The sequence below is a fragment of the Diceros bicornis genome, chromosome 28 (genome assembly GCF_020826845.1).
Source record: "Diceros bicornis minor isolate mBicDic1 chromosome 28, mDicBic1.mat.cur, whole genome shotgun sequence".
Taxonomy (NCBI): Eukaryota; Metazoa; Chordata; class Mammalia; order Perissodactyla; family Rhinocerotidae; genus Diceros; species Diceros bicornis.
In genome coordinates, this window is record NC_080767.1 from 33958080 (window position 1) to 33976930 (window position 18851).

At 39.2% G+C, this 18851-nt stretch overlaps 1 protein-coding gene across 8 annotated transcripts in view; it reads right to left on the bottom strand.

Annotated features, from left to right (window-relative positions):
• MAPKAP1 (MAPK associated protein 1) overlaps positions 1-18851 on the bottom strand; it is a 234100-nt gene that overhangs the window by 200658 nt on the left and 14591 nt on the right. For 4 of the 8 annotated variants that reach the window (XM_058524048.1, XM_058524049.1, XM_058524050.1 and 1 more), the window contains 3 exons: positions 14119-14189; positions 5083-5410; positions 2487-2576 (listed from right to left, as the gene is read on the bottom strand). The exons of 1 other annotated variant lie outside the window; for it this stretch is intronic. In XM_058524048.1, coding sequence (XP_058380031.1) covers positions 2487-2576; positions 5083-5341 — 349 coding nt within the window. In that variant the 5' untranslated portion in view covers positions 5342-5410; positions 14119-14189. The remainder of the gene's footprint in view (positions 1-2486; positions 2577-5082; positions 5411-14118; positions 14190-18851) is intronic. 3 more of the 8 variants (XM_058524047.1, XM_058524046.1, XM_058524051.1) reach the window with 2 other exon arrangements.

The following is an 18851-nucleotide window of genomic DNA, read 5'->3' on the forward strand; positions in this document are numbered from 1 at the left end:
ACAGATGAAAGGATTTTAACAAAACATAAATGGCAGAAAAAGAATAAGAGAATGAATAAATAATTACCTAACCAAACTTCCCAATTAAGATCAAAAGGATCTGGCTGTGGCAATTCTTGCCAAGAGAGAGTATGTATTTCAGAGATGTGTGAAAATAGAATGGCTGCTCAGTTTGCCAGGTAGATGTTTAGTGGACTGCTGACTCTATACTTCTAACGTGTTTCAGGATACCCAGAGTGCCAAGGTATGGTAATGATGGAACCCAGCTTAACAGAGAATTCAAAGACATTCCTTTGAGCATTGATGAGGTTCACTCTAAGCATCAGGAGTGACCACCAGGCAGGCTCCTGGCCTGGCCACAATCAAGGTCAACATTTCAAAGCATGGTAAGGCACATTACAGAAATAAGATTTCTCTTCCAGAAATAAGATCACAGGGTCGATTATTGAAATCTGTGAGAGAGAGAAACAAAGGTGAAAGAAACCGAAAGAGAGAAAAGTATACATATATAATGGACAGTGTGGTTACAAATGAAAGCAAAACGGGACTATTTATTTCTCCAGCACATTCTGTGAAGCACTGAATGGAAGTTAAAGTGGATTAGACTTCAGGGAGTGAGTGGGAGATGAATAAAAATTTATTAGTTGTATCTAATTATTAGATTGTTAGATGTATCAAAATTTAAGCTGAAGAACTTATTTCTCACATTGTAAAAAGGGGTTAATGCAGTTACATTTGAGGTGTTCTATTCATCCTACATTTTATTTATTTATAATTTTTTTAAGACATGGAAGTGAAGAAGGGAAAACAAAGCGTAGCTGGAGAGACAGGCTTAGATAAACTGGCTCTGTATTCATTAAGAACAGATTAATAGGAAAAGCATTAAGATATATAAAAAATTTGAAGAAAGTAGATAACATAAATAATATAAAAGTTTTTCAGTTTATGCTAAATACAACAGAGAGCAGTATTAGCTGGATCAACAGAAAAGACCAGCCTAGAGAGATTTTTTAAGTATCAAGAGCAAAACTAAAAAGATATCCAAGAAGAACTCTAGGAACTCAGAGACGTGAGATGTAAGAAAAAGAAAGAAGTGAATGAGATTTCTGGTTCTACAGAGTCATCATTTAGAAATCATTAAGCAATCATTAAGAAAATCATACCCACTGAGCACACTTCTGTGTACAATCATAATAGGAGAAAGCAATAGCCCCTTTATATAGTGTGGTTTAGCAGAAAGAGACTGGCCTTTAGATGCAGACAGTGCTAGATACAAAACATGGCTCTACTGCACTACCACCTCTTAGCCTTGTAACTTGAGCAAGTTAAATCTCTCTGAGCTTATGTCTCATCTGTTAATGACAGCAATAATACCTACATCTTATAAGATCACTGCATTGGAGGTAATGCATGTAACGTGCTCAGAACAGCACTGGGTAGGTGTTGCTGTTAATACAACAATCATTAATATTATTAGTTTTATAAATATTTCGTAGCAATGGAGTCAGTCAACAACAATTGATTGGACATCTATCACCTGGTATCCCAGTGGTACCGGGAAGTGCTGGGAAGATACAGAAGACAGACTGCAGACACTTCTTTGAAAGGAGAAAAAAAAAGCGAAAGTCTAGGAAACACGACATAAACATTAGAAAATATATATATTTTTTGGGTGAGGAAGATTGGCCCTGAGCTAACATCTCTTGCCAATCTTCCTCTTTTTGCTTGAGGAAGAGGGTCCCTGAGCTAACATTCGTGCCAATCTTTCTCTATTTTGTATGTGGAACGGCACCACAGCAGGGCTTGAGGAGCAGCTCGTAGGTCCGCACCCAGGACCAAAACTTGAGAACCCTGGGCTGCCGAAGCGGAGCACGCGAACTTAACCACTATGCTACCAGGCTGGCCCCTAGAAAATATATTAACAGCATTTTACTTTGAAAATTTTTTTATAGTCTTCTCTTCTTGCTGAGATTGAAGCTTTGAAAATAAATAATATGGCCAGCTTTAATATACATAACATATGAACACATACTGCAAATGCTAGTGATACCAGCAACATAATGGTTTTTAAGCTAAAGGAAAAGAATTAGCATATATACAAAAAAAGACTGTTATTGGGGCCCCTAATGAGGCAAGGGAAAGTTTAGGTTGGAACTGCCAGGAGGAACTATAACCCAGAGACCCATCCAAATCATACATACTCCTTGGCTCCAAGAACTAGGTACTGGCACAACAGTTTGTACAAAATGTGCCTGGCACACATCAATTCCTGTGACCTAGAATGAAGAGTGGCCAAAAAGACAGGACCTAAAGAACATACAGCTTCAGAAAGCCAAGACACTCAAGTAAAAGAACTCAAAGCTCAAAACACAAGAGGCATCTGCCCAGAGAATTTAAAAAGATGAATTAAAAATAAATGCTCTTATATAATAATATAATCTAAATATATAAATTTTAAATTAACAATTAAAATTATTTTCATTTACCTGATTGCTTAGAATTTCTTTCTTTCCACTGAATATTTTTGCATTTGATCTGGTTTTGTCTCTCTTTTCGGAGTCGTTCTAATCTTTGAGCTTGAAAAGAAATATTATAACTATAAGTTTGTCAATGAAAGTTTACTATAAACAAAGACATAATTAACTACCTTTATATGAATAAAGATGTTTTATATTGCACATGTAGGGAAAAAGTCATAAAATTTTAAAGGTGGCACCCCTGAAAAGCAAATACCAACAAAAACATGAAAATATTCTTGATTTATAATTGAAATTAGAGGATATAAAACATTAATAGAGATCATAAAGATAGTATTAACATGGAAGAGAATAATAAAATGTGAAAACTTCTGTGATTAATATGACATTTCATTATATAAATCATTAATAACGGTCTTAAAGGAATTTTAATGCACAAATGAACTGAAGTGAATATTACATTACAGGAATAAAATTACTGTTATGAATTACTCTACCCGTTTCAAAAATTAAAGATAAATGAACTCAGACTAGACTATTAAAGTTTTAAATATAAAATCCTTTATCTAAAAATCATGAAAATTATAAAATGTCAAAGCTATATAAATTAGTATAGCTTTTCTTCAGTGGGCTGAAACAGTTTATAGGTAGTAAAATAAATGATTTGTATCTTTGTAACATTAGTCAAATCTTAAAAAGAACTATTTTTCTTATACAAAATTTTAAGATATGCTGAAAAGATTAAAAAGTAAATTCCTTGGTCACTAGGACACCCCACAAGCTGAATTAATTATTAGCATCTAAGCACTATCTTGAGAAATTCCAACAATAATAAAAGCATCATCTAAAATTACGCATTTGTGATTATATCACTACTGGCTGATCAACCTTCAAAACGAGTGAACCCATCTTAAAGACATACTGTCCAGACACGTTAACAACTGCTGCCTACGGAGACGACAATGGAAAAGAAAGTCACAACTGAAGCCATCTCTTGAAATTAGTTTCCTCTACTAATCTTCAATTTCCTAACCTGGCACAATGCTAATAAAAAAATAAATAAAATAAATTTCTCTTTCAACTACTTTCAAGGTAGGAAATCATACACTCCTGGCCTTAGCAATGTGGTAGGAAATACTGAAGCTAATCTTGCCAGAAATTTAAACTATGCTGGCAAAAGCATTCTGACAATGTCACTATTTCTAACCAAATTCCATTGAAGAAAAATACATTCAATTGCAATTAATAAATGTGAAGGGTACAGCCAAAGTAATATAATCACAAAGCTCTCAATTTAACAGCATTCTCCTACTGAAATCCATTCAACCTGTCATATAAGATATCATCTCAATAACTTGCAAGGAAGTCAGTTTCAACTAGAGAACTGAGAATCAATGGTTCTAAATTATATTCAAACCTTCACTCAAATCCTATTTTGATAAAAGTTCCTTTAGATACTGGGAAATGCTATTAATTATTTTCATCATAAGAGCAAATTATTCTTTGTAGATGTCACAGAACGCTGAATTCTGAACCAAAACCTTACCGTGCCTTTCGCTGTAAATTGTATCCTGCTCTACCTGCAGTACTCCGTATGTACATTTTACATTTGGACTATGAAAATAAACATGCAAATATTTTCAATGTTCTACTACGTCTCCGGCCATTACTTTTCCTGGTAGTTAGCAGGTTACTGCTACTGATTAGGAGATTATATTTTCTGATTATCTAAAAAAAAATTATCTCCTAGAATACTTTGTCATATTAGAACAACTATATTATATATTCTAAATAATTTATCTGTCTAAGTAAAGGCCTTGGTTCATCACATTCCCCTTCAAAGGGTTCCAAAAACTATAAGCTGGAAAATGGGCAATGATAAGCCTTTAAAAGCTAATGACTAGAAACATATATGTATATATACATACACATATACATGCACAGGCCAAACTTGAGCATTTTCAAGCCGCAAAGATCAAAGGGTAGAGATCAACTTAAGAAAATAAAGGTAATGTCTCAAAAACAGGGGCACCTTTTCTAATCTCCCACCCAACGTAGGAATTCCTATTAAAAGCAGTCCTAATAAATATTCAGCTGTCTCTCTCACAAGCTCTCACAAAGCTCTCAATCCCCCTTCCCCCCACCTCAATTCCTCCAGGGGCAAGAACTGTCTCAGGCAGCAGTACTCTTTGGCTGGTCAGCTCTCTGTATTAAAGGTTCTTTATTACATCCACCTGAAATCTGCCTCCAGGTAGTCTGCCTACTGGGACTAATGCTGCTCTGTGAAGACACTCAAAACAAGTCCACCTCCCTTTCTACATGATGACTTTTTAGAAACAGAACATCCAACACGCCTCTCAGAGCCAACTTTTTCACCGACTCCTCTTCTGTCTATTTCCTTCTAATAGCATCATTCCAGAGGTTCTCTCCATTCATAGTCACAGAGATGAAGATGTTGCTTAGCTCACTCTTAGTGTAATACATGCATATTTCTGTTAATATACAGAAACTTTCCCCATTAAACCTATTCCAACATTATACATTAATCTATAAGATTGTTTACTGATTTAAAACTCAGAAGACATGACTAAAATGCAATGTTTACCTGTATTTGAGCGTCTTCTAATACCAAAGTCCCAACTTGAGGTAATATCGACTGACTGGGCATATACATAGCCCTGAGTCTCACCATTGCTTCCCTGAATTTCTGACCCACTGTCTCCAGGCATTGAAGGAGGATGAATCTTCTCTAGGTCAACATCATGATCAATGAGAACCATCTCACACATTCCTGTGTCATCACTGGTCACATGTGACTGTCGAATATGAGCTAGAATGATAGTTGGATTGTCCAAGAAGGCCATCCTTTCTGTGGGCCAATTTCCTTAAAAGGCTATTTTCTCCTCTTCATATTGTTTCACGGGCTCACCTACCTGGAAATATGATGTACACAGCAATATTTAAGAGCAAGGCAGAAAATGACTGAATCATTTTTCAAACAAATTCAATGTGGTAAAATGCTACCTTGAAAATCAACAGTTATCCCTCTACCTAGGAGCTTAAAAGGATTAAGTCTAAGGTGAAAGGAAATCCTTATAAGCACAAGGGGCTACGGCTCTAGTCAATGAGATCTCCATGGTATCAGAGAGGATGGCTTGCTCTCTTGCAAAACAAATAATAGTAACTCCTTAGTCAGGCCTCAAAGCACATTAACTACCGTTAAAACAATAAATTTTTCTTTCTTTCTCCCTTCATTCCCATGCAGTCTTCTCATTACTTTATAATGTGATGGGGGAACAAGTTGTATTTTCCTCAAATGATGTGCTGAAGTATGAAACTGTATTTCTTCAGTTTACATTCCCTTCTCCTGTCATATGGTTGTCAAGCGTGTAAAAGGGCACAGACAATGCTTTCTGAGTTACTAGGAATTTTACAAAAATGTACCACCAAAGTAATTTTGTTCAATAAATACATTTTCCTTTCTTCTGATTTAAGATAGTATTGTGCTTTTAAAATAAAACCTATTAATCAAATTTCTGCTACCAGATTAATTTCTTATTTTAGAAACCTAATTATAAGAACTGCTTCCTGAATCCTGTTAAGACTGTAATGATGTTTATTCTGGGAACAAGCTGGTACTTCCTCAGTTAAATGGGAATACTCAATAAAGAAAATATTACAGAACCGTGGTTAGGAACCTAAGGCCCTATAGGCAGAACTGGGTTCAAATCCTGGCCCTATCACTTGCTAGCTATGTGATCTTGGTCAAAATAACCCCGACCTCTTTAAGCCTATTTTCTTCCTTCATTTATAAAATGGGAGTTCCAGGGATGAGAGGATATATAGGAGATAACGCGAGTAAAGTGCTCAAAAGAGTACCTCACACATAATTAAATATTAGCTGTTATTAATAATGATGATGATGATGGTAAAAATATCATTACCAACTTCAGCTTACAACTCTTGTTTAAAGTAATCCTATAATATATCAACTATTCATCCTTCTTGAGTAAGCTCACAGCAGGTAAATAAGTGTGTGCTTCCTTTGTGACAGAGGACTTGCAGGTCATCTGGGTCACCTCCCTGCTCTTCTAAAATCATTATGAAGTGCAAAGAATGTGAAAGCTGGATTGAATAGGTTCCTAGGAACAGTCCTAGAGGATACGCATTTTAGAAAGACCTATAATACCAGATTTTCTTGTCATTTGTTTCTCCTAGAAAAGGAACATAGGGGGAAATCTAGGTAATAAATCATTATAGCTAACTAAGGTTTTAAAAATTTTTGTCTGGTAACATATCATTCTATTGACATCACTTGGCGGGCTTAAAATAAAGATACTGAGCGGCCGGCCCAGTGGCCTAGTGGTTAAGTTCCCACACCCTGCTTCTGCGGCCCGGGGTTCACAGGTTCAGATCCCGGGCACGGACATATGCACCACTTGTCAAGCCATGCTGTGGCGGCATCCCATGTAGAGCAGAGGAAGATGGGCACGGATGTTGGCCCAGGGCCAGTCTTCCTCAACAAAAAAAAAGGAGGATTGGAAACTGATGTTAGCTTAGGGCTAGTCTTCCTCACAAAATAAAAAATAAATAAAGATACTGAGATTAAGAGGAAGTTCAACTGAGAAGCAACTCTAATCAAGTGAATTACATTAATCTTCATTTTCTTCCTTTAAATATATTCACTGAGTATTTATTTTACACTGAGGCTAATGGGAAATGCAAAGGTGAGTAAGGCATACCTGAATCAAAAAGTTTACATCCTAATACAGACCTAGTATATCTCCTAATATCATGGGAGTCTTCTAAGAGTCAATTTTCGAAGACATTTAGTCTCAGAAACATTAATGTCAGCTCAGCATTTTAAGAATATTAATCAGAAGCTGGCCCTGTGGCTTAGTGGTTAAGTGCTCGCACTCTGCTACTGGTGGCCTGGGTTCGGATCTCGGGCGTGCACCGACGCACCACTTCTCTGGCCATGCTGAGGCCGCGTCCCACATACAGCAACTAGAAGGATGTGCAACTATGACATACAACTATCTACTGGGGCTTTAGGGGAAAAAAAAAAAAGGAGGAGGACTGGCAATAGATGTTAGCTCAGAGCCGGTCTTCCTCAGCAAAAAAGAGGAGGATTAGCACAGATGTTAGCTCAGAGCTGATCTTCCTCACAAAAAAAAAAAAAAAAGAGTATTAATCAGAAAAAAAGTTACAGAATTAAAGGGGAGCATTTAAATTTCACTGGTAAAAATAGGAACTTCTTATATAACCACAAAGAGATGTATACAACCATACAATCACTTATAAATGAGAGTATTTGTTTTGTAACAGAATCATAGCATCACAGATCGCCAGAGCTGCAAATGGCCTCGGGGCAATACAACAAGAGTCTTCCCCACAAAAGTAAGGCAACGAGGCGCCAGCAGAGGGGCAGGTGCTTTCAACTTCATATGGCATAGTTCTCCCCTACAAAAACAAGGGCTTCAGTGAACAGCCACACATTTAATGGGTGTTTTGGCACCAAAAGTCAAAGGGCAAAGCAACAAAAGTATATTGAAATACCCTCAAGAGAATCTTTTTCAGCAAAACGGATCTGCTCCATCACCTCTTATGAAGAAAAGAGTTACGGGCAAACACTTCTAAAGGCACACACCAACTCCCTAACTTGATCTTTACAGAACAGAGGCCCCAAAACACCCCAACATGAGCAGATATCTTCCCTACTAGTACATTATGACTTCATACAATGAGGAATCTGGATGATTCACTCAACAAATATTTACTCAATACCTGTTCTGATAGGGAACTCCCACAGGACTGCCCTGGGAAACGTAACTTCCACCTCCTGTGACATGCACTTGAAGTCTTAGACTGTAAGTTCCACAAGGACAGAAGCCATAACACCACATCCCTTCTGGCAAGAAAGGATCTTAAACATGGCAGGAATTCAATAAATGTTGCTGTCTGACTTCCAAGGACTACACAATTTTGCTGTAGAGATAAGTCATATATGAGCATGTCATGTGAAAGTGTGATTATAAAGAAAGGATTGCCTTTTTTTTATTAATACCGACACAAGAGCTTCTCTTCAATGTGCCCTTCAAAACTGTCACCCTGGGACACTATCAATTTATTCCAACACTATTTTTCAGAACCAAAAGAATGTTTTAAATCACTTTAAGAGCAGTAAATTATCATTTGAAGGTAGATTTCGTTTCTAAGACAAAGATAGTCTGAACACAGATGAAAACAAGTTATTTTTTCTGATCGGTTACACAAAGATCAAAGATTTTAAAATCTAATGTTGGCAGGTATTCAGAGAAATGGGCACTCTCATGTACTACAGGAGAGAATGAAAATTGGGACTTTTTAAAGGGTAATTTGGTAATATCTATCAAAGCGTAAAACATGAATACCCTTTGGACAACCCCACTTCCAGGATTCACTCTTAAGCGATAATGATGCAAAAATATTTATCTCAAGACTGTGTGTAATACTGAAAATCTGAAAGTAACCTAAACATCCATCAACAGTGCATAGGCCACGACACATACACACAAGGGAATACTACACAGTCATTAAAAATCCATGGTAGAGAATGGATAAACAAAATGTGGTAGATTCAGACAACGGAATGTTCTTCAGCCTTAAAAAGGAAGGACATTCTGACACATGCTACAACATGGATGAACTCGGAGGACATTATGCTAAATGAAATAAGCTAGTAACAAAAGGAAAAATACTCTATGATTCCACTTATATGAGGTACCTAGAGTAGTCAAATTCATAGAGACAGAAAGTAGAACAGCAGTTGCAAGGGGCGGGGGGAGGGGGAAATGGGGAGCAAGTGTTTAATGGGTATGTTTCAGTTTGGGAAGATGGAAAAGTTCTGGAGATGGATGGTGGCAATGGTTGTACAACAATGTGAATATACTTAATGCCACTGAACTGTAGACTTAAAAATGGTTAAAATTGTAAATTTTATGTTACATATTTTTTACAATTTTTAAAATTTAAATTTAAATTTTAAAAAATGTCTAGGAAATGCCAGATTAAACACAATTAAATAGGTTTTCTTCTTACTGTTTAATTACAGCACTTCTCAAAGCTTTTAAATACTGTGAATCGCCCAGAGTGGGGAATCTGGTAATGCAATATATCCCAAATCCCAAACTTATTTGATCCCTAAACATTTCTTCCTCTAGGAACACTAAAACATATCCATGTATCACAGAGTTTCACAGAACATGGTTTAGAAGTGCTGCTCTACACTTTTACTATGTTGTTTCTTAGGGCCTCGAATGCCTTCCCTGGATGTCACCAATTCTCGACTCTCTGAGATAGTAGGTCCTTTTTATATATCTTTAGGCTACCGGATAAACAATAATCCCAGGCTCCGGGAAGTCTGTTCCCCTATGATGTCCTACTTTCACAAGTTCTCCCACTTTTTTAAACTCCAGCTTCCTCAAAGCATAAAGATTTCTTTTACTAAAAATGGAAGCAATAGGGACAACCACACAGAGTGGGAGGAGAGTATCAGATGTCCCAAAATGACACTGCCATTTTTAATGTACTAAGTGGACCTCCTTTTATACTTCATTCATTCATTCATTCAACGAATATTCATTAGGTTCCTACTATGTGCTAAGTATGGTTCCAGGTGCAATGTGGATGCTATTACCACTTTACATAATGTGTTTGTAATGTTCGTGTTCATTAATCTGTGTTCATTAATGACCACATAACCTGCCTGTGGTAACCTGGAACATGCCCTAAACAGGGGAATAAATTTTTAGTAGGTTTTAATGGGTATCAAGTCGCAATACAAGAATTTTTTTTTTTTTTTTTTTTTAGTGAGGAAGATCAGCCCTGTGCTAACATCTGCCAATCCTCCTCTTTTTTTGCTGAGGAAGCCTGGCCCTGGGCTAACATCCGTGCCTCATCTTCCTCCACTTTATATGGGATGCCACCACAGCATGGCTTGCCAAGCAGTGTATCGGTGCATGCCCGGGATCCGAACCGGCGAACCCCGGGCCACCACAGCAGAGCGCACGCACTTAACCACTTGGGCCACTGGGCCGGCCCCAATACAACAATATTTTTAATAATAACTTTATACACATACACCCTCCAAACTTTATTTGCAATGGCTTATAGAAAAACATAAGGTACAACAAAGTAAAAAAGTAGATGAGAGGGGCCAGCCTGGTGGTGCAAACGGTTAAGTGCGCGCGCTCCACTACAGCGGCCCAAGGTTCGCTGGTTCGGATCCTGGGCGAGCACCGACGCACTGCTTGTCAGGCCATGTTGTGCCAGTGTCCCATATAAAGTGGAGGAAGATGGGCATGGATGCTAGCCCAGGGCCAATCTTCCTCGGCAAAAAAAGAGGAGGATTGGCAGATGTTAGCCCAGGGTTGATCTTCCTCACACACACAAAAAAAGTAGATGAGAAAAGTAGCAAAGAGGAAGTAACTTAGGATGAATCCATAAGCCAGTGCATGCCATAAGATTTTGTGCATTTGCTACAGGTAGACTGCAGAATTCCAGAAGCAAAAAGTAATTATAATAGCTACTTTTAACTTATTACAAAAGCTGGACTTGTTCTTTCCTTTTTACATGGATTACTTCATATAATTCTCAAAATAACCCAAAAGATAGCTACTATTTTTTTTTCCCCCTCAAAGCCCCAGTAGATAGTTGTATGTTGTAGTTACACATCCTTCTAGTTGCTGTATGTGGGACGCGGCCTCAGCATGGCCAGAGAAGCAGTGCGTCGGTGCATGCCCAGGATCCGAACCCAGGCTGCCAGCAGCGGAGCGCGCGCACTTAACCGCTAAGCCACGGGGCCGGCCCCAGATAGCTATTGTTAATCCCTATTTTACAGACGAAAAAACTGAGGCACAAAAAGTTTAAGAAACCTGCCCAAAGCCAGATACCTAACAAGTAATAGAACCAAGAATCAAATCCAAGAGCTTGGGATCTTAACCACTGTACAGCCTCTCAAATCAAAGAGGAACAAAGAATTATGATATAATAATAAATAAATTAAAAAAAAAATAAAAATCATGTTTATTTTTTTTTTTGTGAGGAAGATCAGCCCTGAGCTAAGATCCATGCCAATCCTCCTCTTTTTGCTGAGGAAGACTGGCCCTGAGCTAACATCTATTGCCAATCCTCCTCCTTTTTTTTCCCCAAAGCCCCAGTAGATAGTTGTATGTCATAGTTGCACATCCTTCTAGTTGCTGTATGTGGCACGCTGCCTCAGCATGGCCAGACAAGCGGTGCGTCGGTGCGCACCCGGGATCCAAACCCGGGCCGCCAGTAGCGGAGCGCGTGCACTCAACCGCTAAGCCACGGGGCCAGCCCTAAACATGATTTTTAAAAATCCTGTTGTTGAGCTCTTTGGGTTCTGGGGCCTGAGAGAAATTTCTCCCATGGGTCTTTGTGAAAAGATGTAAGGCAGTGAACATGTTATGCAGCAGACTAGACCCTCAGCCTCCCCTCCAGCAGTGCAACAGTGATTTGTACAATAGCAAGAAATAAGCAGTGTACGTAATGATTGTTCAAAAAACAAAAGTCACAAAATTTTACACGTGAAAGGAACTTCCAAGATGGTCTACTTGTGGACTTGAAACCACAGAGGAAGGGTTTACTTTAAATTCCCAGTTAGGTCTAAGTACCTAAATATCTAAGAATCCCTAGAGATTCATGCAACTTCAGCTACAAAGTCCACACCTGGAATTTTCTGTGTTTCTTTACATAACCCCACCAAAAGCAAATAAGCCCTCCGTACATTTCTTCACTCCCTAAGGACCCCAGATAGGCAGCAACATGACTTAAAATGCTCAAGCCTAGCCAAGGGTTAAAAGGCAATTCCCCTTCCTGGACTTTCAAAACACTCTATACACTCACTTCCCTCTGCCAGACAGACTTCGAGCCCCCTCACTTGCAATCTGTGAAAACTTGTCTGAATAAGCAACAGCCTGAGGCTCCTCAAAGGTCTGCAAACTCCCAATCAAAAATTACTGCTGCCCCATCAATGTGTCATATAAACGTTGGCATGTTAATTGTGTATTTATAAGATTGTTAATGGTTAGTTAATTTACCTCCCACACTATTATTGTACTTGAAATGATTTAACGTCTGCTGAGGGAGTTAACAACATGTAACAGCAGATGCGAGATTTTTTTTTTACCTTTCCACACTGTACCCCGACTTCTTGCTATTGGCATTACACAAGCTACATCTGATTCCTATACAGGATTACTCAAGAGTGTTACAGAAGCACTCACATTTATTTTGCACAAGAAGGAATGATCATAAGTTAGAAAAACAAAAGCATTTTTATTACACACAAAGTCTTCCATTTATAAAAACCAACAGACCTTGTTTTTTACTAAGACCTCAACATTTTTTGACCTGGTTAAAGTTCAGAATTCACACCTCCTGGAATTTGAAAATAAGTGAATTGACCATTAAAATAAAACACACTTTCTTTTAAATCTCTTTTTCTAACAATCCAATTTAACTCTAAACTAAATCTTCATTTACTTTTTAGACTGGCAAAAACTGATTTTTTTTTTTTCAGGGAATTAAAATCTTCTCAATGTGAATATGCCTAATTTCATTAAACAGTAAATAGTGAGATCCTATATTTGGAGAGTTTAATCTTTCTTTTCACATTTTTATTTCTCTACTTTGACTGAAAGTATTTACTAGACTAAATTACTACAACAACAGAAAAGAAATGCTTGTATCTTCTCTTGAATAATATGGGATTCATTCACTAAACATCACTGAGAGCTAGGCACTAGGAATGCTACAAAAAATGACATGAACACTGGCCTGTACCCTCCAGAGGCTTACAAACTTCAGCAGATGTGCTATGTAGGGTACACACATAACAGTAACAGAAGGCAATACATACTAGCCACCAAATGAGACACTAGGACAATACATTTTCCAAGAGACAAGAAAGTTACACAAGGCTTCAGGAAGGAAGAAGGGTGCATTTAAGGATGGCTAGGCTTTCATTAGGCAGAAACACAAGGAGGACAGAAATAGATGACATCTACTGAGCTCTTACCATCAGCTGTACTTTTCAGGTAATAACATACTTCACTCTTACCCACCCCAAGAGGTAGGTATTAATATTATCCCTATTTTATGGATTAAAAAAAAAAATTAAGGCCTTAAAGGAATCTTTAAAAGGTCACAGTCTTGCAGCTCTTTCATCAAGAGGTGGAGTCTATTTGCCCATCCCTTGAGTCTGGGCTCACATTGTGATTTGCTTTGACCAACAGAATATAGTGGAAGTAACATGCGACTTCTGAACCACGGCCTGTGGAGACCTTGCAGCTTCTGCTGTTGCCTTTTTTAGAACACATTTGAAGCATGGGAAGAAGTTCGGGATGAAAGACCACACAGAGAGGCTCAGCTGTCTGTCATTCCAGCTATCTGGCTGAGGCCCCCTGATGAGTGACTGAGGGCCATCTGGGACCAGCCAGACCCCCCACCAATCTACCAGGAGACCAGGTCCCCTCTTCTACCAAATGGCTCCTTTGGACAAAAGGACCCTGACCCTTAATTCATCTTTCCTTGTGAAAGAAAAAGAACCTCCATCTGAAATGTCTCTGAATCTTACCATCTGCCACGATCCAATTAAAGGGAGCCTGGTACAGTACAGTGCCTCTCAAACCTTGTCCACGGACGCACCTGAGAGCAGAGGAGAGTGACCATAAATCAAGGTATGAGAGAACCTAGGGGGAGCCAGCCAAGTAACATGCTATAAAAAATTCATTTTTTGAATTCATTCATATTTTGTATCCTGTCCTATGATACACTGCACCTGTATTTGTTCTAATACAAAACAATGTTTTAGGGGCCAGCCGGTAGCATAGTGGTTAAGTTCACGCGCTTCGTTTCGGGGGCCCCGGTCCGTGGGCTTGGATCCCAAGGGTGGACCTACACCTCTCATCAAGCCACGCTGTGGTGGCATCCCACATACAAAATAGAGGAGGAATGCCATAGATGTTAGCTCAGGGCCAAACTTCCTCAAGCAAAAAGAGGAAGATTGGCACAGACGTTAGCTCAGGGCCAATCTTCCTCACCAAAAAAAAGAAAGTTTTACCCTTGAACATATCGTTAAAATTGATACTCCAGGAAGATATGCTATGCTTACTTTGTGACTTCTAGTACCCCCTGGTACCTACTGGAATTCTCATAACCCCAGTTTCATAGCAAGGTCTAATGGAAAAACATAGACTTTGGTGTCAGAAATATCTGATTTTGTGAAGATAAGATGGCAATTTATCAATGGATAACTCAAGATGTAAATTTTGCTCAGTAGATGTTTCTATGACAAATATGAAGAACAACTGTAATTACTGATAACACCAAACTACATAGAAAGTTCTAAGCACAAATTAGACTAAAATCTCTATTATTATGCAGCTGTTATAAAACAAGCAGTATTTTCAAAGTGTTTTGAAATAACGTTTACTAGCTAGCAATAGTGGTGAAACTTCAGACAACCTAATCACTCACCACCCTCAAAACTCTAAACCTGCCAACATTTCTGGCTATTACAAGAAATCTGCTCGGGCCGGCCCCATAGCTTAGCGGTTAAGTGCGCACGCTCCGCTACTGGCGGCCCGGGTTCAGATCCCGGGCGTGCACCGACGCACTGCTTGTCCGGCCATGCTGAGGTGGCATCCCACATACAGCAACTAGAAGGATGTGCAACTATGACATACAACTATCTACTGGGGCTTTGGGGAAAAAAAGGAAGAGGATTGGCAATAGATGTTAGCTCAGAGCCGGTTTTCCTCAGCAAAAAGAGGAGGATTAGCATGGATGTTAGCTCAGGGCTGATTGATCTTCCTCACAAAAAAAAAAAAAAAAAAAAAGAACTCTGCTAGTTTAGTGCAATGTAGCCCTAAATTATTTTTCCAATGGGTGTTCTCTCTGACATAATAGATGTGATTGACACTTATGATAATTTTAGGCTTTACTTTAAGATTTCAGGTAAAAATGTTTATAGTTTCACCTAAAGTGAAGAAATGAATAATGCCAAAGAAACTAGACTGCTTCTCAATGTGCAATTACCACCATAGGAGCACTCAACTGCCTACCAAATACTCATTCACTGATTTCATTCAACAAATATTTACAAAGCACTTACCATGTACCAGGCACCAGAAACAGTGCTGAGCAAAAAATTTAAAAAGACTTGGCCACTGCCTTCATGGAGCTGAAAGTGTACACTGTAGTCGAATTCTAAGATGGCTCTAGAAATCCCTGTCTCTTGGTATCCACGCCTTTGTTATGCTCTCCCCTTGAGTGTAACCTGACTTGGTTTTGGACAACAAGGTACAGCAAAGGTGATGGGACAGTCACTCTCTTGATTACTCTCCATTACGTAAGATTCCATCCCAAGCAACAGAAGAGAGAGATTCTAAGCCAGAGAGATTTTCCTGCCAGCCTTGAAGAAGCAAACAGCCATGTTATGAAACTACACATGGCAAGGACCTGAGAGCAGCCTCTAGAAGCTGAGAGTGGTCCCAGCCAACAGGTAGCAAAAAAAATGTGAACCTCAATCATCCAGCCACAAGGAAAGGAATTCCACCAACAACCTGAGGGAGCTCGGAAAGAGATCTTTCCCTAGTCTAGCCTCCAGATGAGGCCAGAGCCAGTTGACACCTTAATTTCATCCCTTTGAGACCCTCAGCAGAAAAACGCAGCTGAAGCCATGACTCCTGACCCACTGAGAGATAATAAATTTGTGTTATTTTAAGCCACTAAGTTTGTGGAAATTTGTTATGCAGCAATAGAAATGAAAATATATAGTGCAGAAAAACAGCCTAAACCCCTTCCTCTTCACATACAACATTTAAGGCTCTCTACAGCCCAGTTTCACTCACCCACCTCTTCTCCCCAGCATGAAGCTCCTAAGACTACTCTGAACACGGTCCAGCCTTTGGTAATGATATTCCCTTTGTCTGAGATGTGCCCTTCTCCTCCAATACAAACCTTCTTCTAAGTCCAACTAAAGTATCTCATACTCTGTGAACCGTTCTCCAATCTCCAGGGTCCAAAGTTGTTTTAAAAGAACTTTACTTCTACCTTTAATACAGTTAGTTATATATGCATACCATGTTTAAGGAACTGACAATTTCAAATTTTTGATCCAATTCTAGATTCAGAAATGCAGTTCCTCTATTAAGGTATAAATCTCTCTCTCCCCTAATCATTTGTAAAGCTGCTGAAGACAGTAATCCCTAGACCCCACCAAAAGTAATGCACTGGTTCTCAACTGGAAGGCAATTCTGCTCCCCAGGGGACATCTGGCAACGTCTGGAGACATTTCTGGTTGTCACACTGGGGGTGGGTGCTATTAGCATCTAGTGGGTAGATGCCAGGGATGCTGCTAAACATCCTGCAATGCACAGGACAGCACCCACAACAAAGAATGATACCCCCTAACATGTCAATATCAATATGCTGAGGTTGAGAAACCCTGTAGTGATGTGTTGTGTAAAGTCACTACATTTGTGGTAACTTCCAACCCCCTTGGAACAGTTTTATTTATACCGAGACTAAACTATACAACTTTGCTGCTAAAATCTATGCTCAAACCTTCTAAGGTACTAAACAAAGTTCAACACCTAGTTATCAGTTTACTGAAATTTTAACCTATCTCAAGGAGAACCAAAGCCCAAATTACTACAGTAAAGACAAGTTGCATTCCCTCCAACTTATCCCTTGATCTGAAGCCTCTCCACGCTTCTTCATCTCTGGCTACCTCTTACTCATTCTTCAAAATCCAGCTCAATGGTCAATTCTTCCAAGAAACCTGCCTAGTGAATCTCATAGACTAGGTTAGCTGCTCCCTTCTTTGTGGTCCCATCGCACTGCACTTTGTCACTAGTTCTACCAAATAATTAATCCAGTACATTGCCTGTTAGTAGGGGATGCTATGTGTTTGTTGAATTTATTCATTCAATAAATATTTATTGAATGCCTAGTATGTGCCAGGAACTGTTCTAGATGAAGAGCGTACAGCAGAGAACAAAGCAGACAGAAAGTCGTGTGTGCATGAAGTTCACATTCTAATGGAGGAGACAAACAAAACAGAGAAGTAAATTTTTGTTTGTTTGTTTTGTTTTTGTTTTTGTATATTCTTTTGTGTTTTGTGAGGAAGATCAGCCCTGAGCTAACATCCATGCCAACCTTCCTCTTTTTGCTGAGGAAGACTGGCCCTGAGCTAACATCTATTGCCAATCCTCCTCCTTTTTTTTCCCAAAAGCCTCAGTAGATAGTTGCGTGTCATAGTTGCACATCCTTCTAGTTGCTGTACGTGGGACGCCGCCTCAGCATGGCCGGAGAAGCAGTGCATCAGTGCACGCCTGGGATCCAAACCCGGGCTGCCAGCAGCGGAGCGTGCGCACTTAGCCGCTAAGCCATGGGGCCGGCCCCCCAGAGAAGTAAATTTTACAGTAAGTTAGAAGGGCTATGGAGAAAAACAGTGCAGGGAACAGAAATGGGGCATGCTAGGTGGTGGAGCCAGGGTTGCGACTGTACATAAAGTATTCAAGGAATGCCTCACTGAGAAGGTGACGTTTGAGTTAACACTTGAAAGAGGTGAGAGAACAAGCCATGTGGACTTCTGAGTGAAGTACATCACCAAGCAGGGCGAACATGCCTGGCATTGTTTGAGAAGGAGCAAGGAGTCGAGCAAGGCAGCAAGCAGTAGAGGATAAAGTCTGGAAGAGCGGGGCAAATCGTGTAGAGCCTTGCAGGCCATTCTAAGGACTCCGCTTTTACTCCACGTAAAATGGAGAACCACCAGAGGATTGTGAGCAGAGCAGTGATATGCTCTAACTCATATTTTAAAAGGATCTCTCTGGCTGCTATGTTAAGGATTGAATGAATGAATGAATGAACTCATCACACTGTTTTTTTAAATAATAATCTGCTTAAATGTTGGTTTTCTCTTCTAAACTCTACGCTCCTGAAGGACACTGACTGTCTTATCATCATTGTGCTGCCAGTTTCTAGTAGAATGTGGCTGGCATCCAACAAGAGCTCAGTACAGAATGAATAGATAAACAAAGGAATCTTTCTTGTTCCCAAAGTGTTGTGCTATGAATTTCTCAAAAGGGGCCCCTTATCCATGCTGTTGGTTCAGCAACTAGGTCTCCCACTACAGTCTACGATTTACTTTCCTTTGATTGTCTCCTTGATGTCTGAAGTTTGCTTAAACAAGTAGAAGAATTCAATAGAGTTATGTTTCCACTTACGTGGCTCTCAGGTTAAGCACATCATCAATTAAGGGAAGCAACACAGTTTACTGCAAGCACCACTCAGGAATCCTGA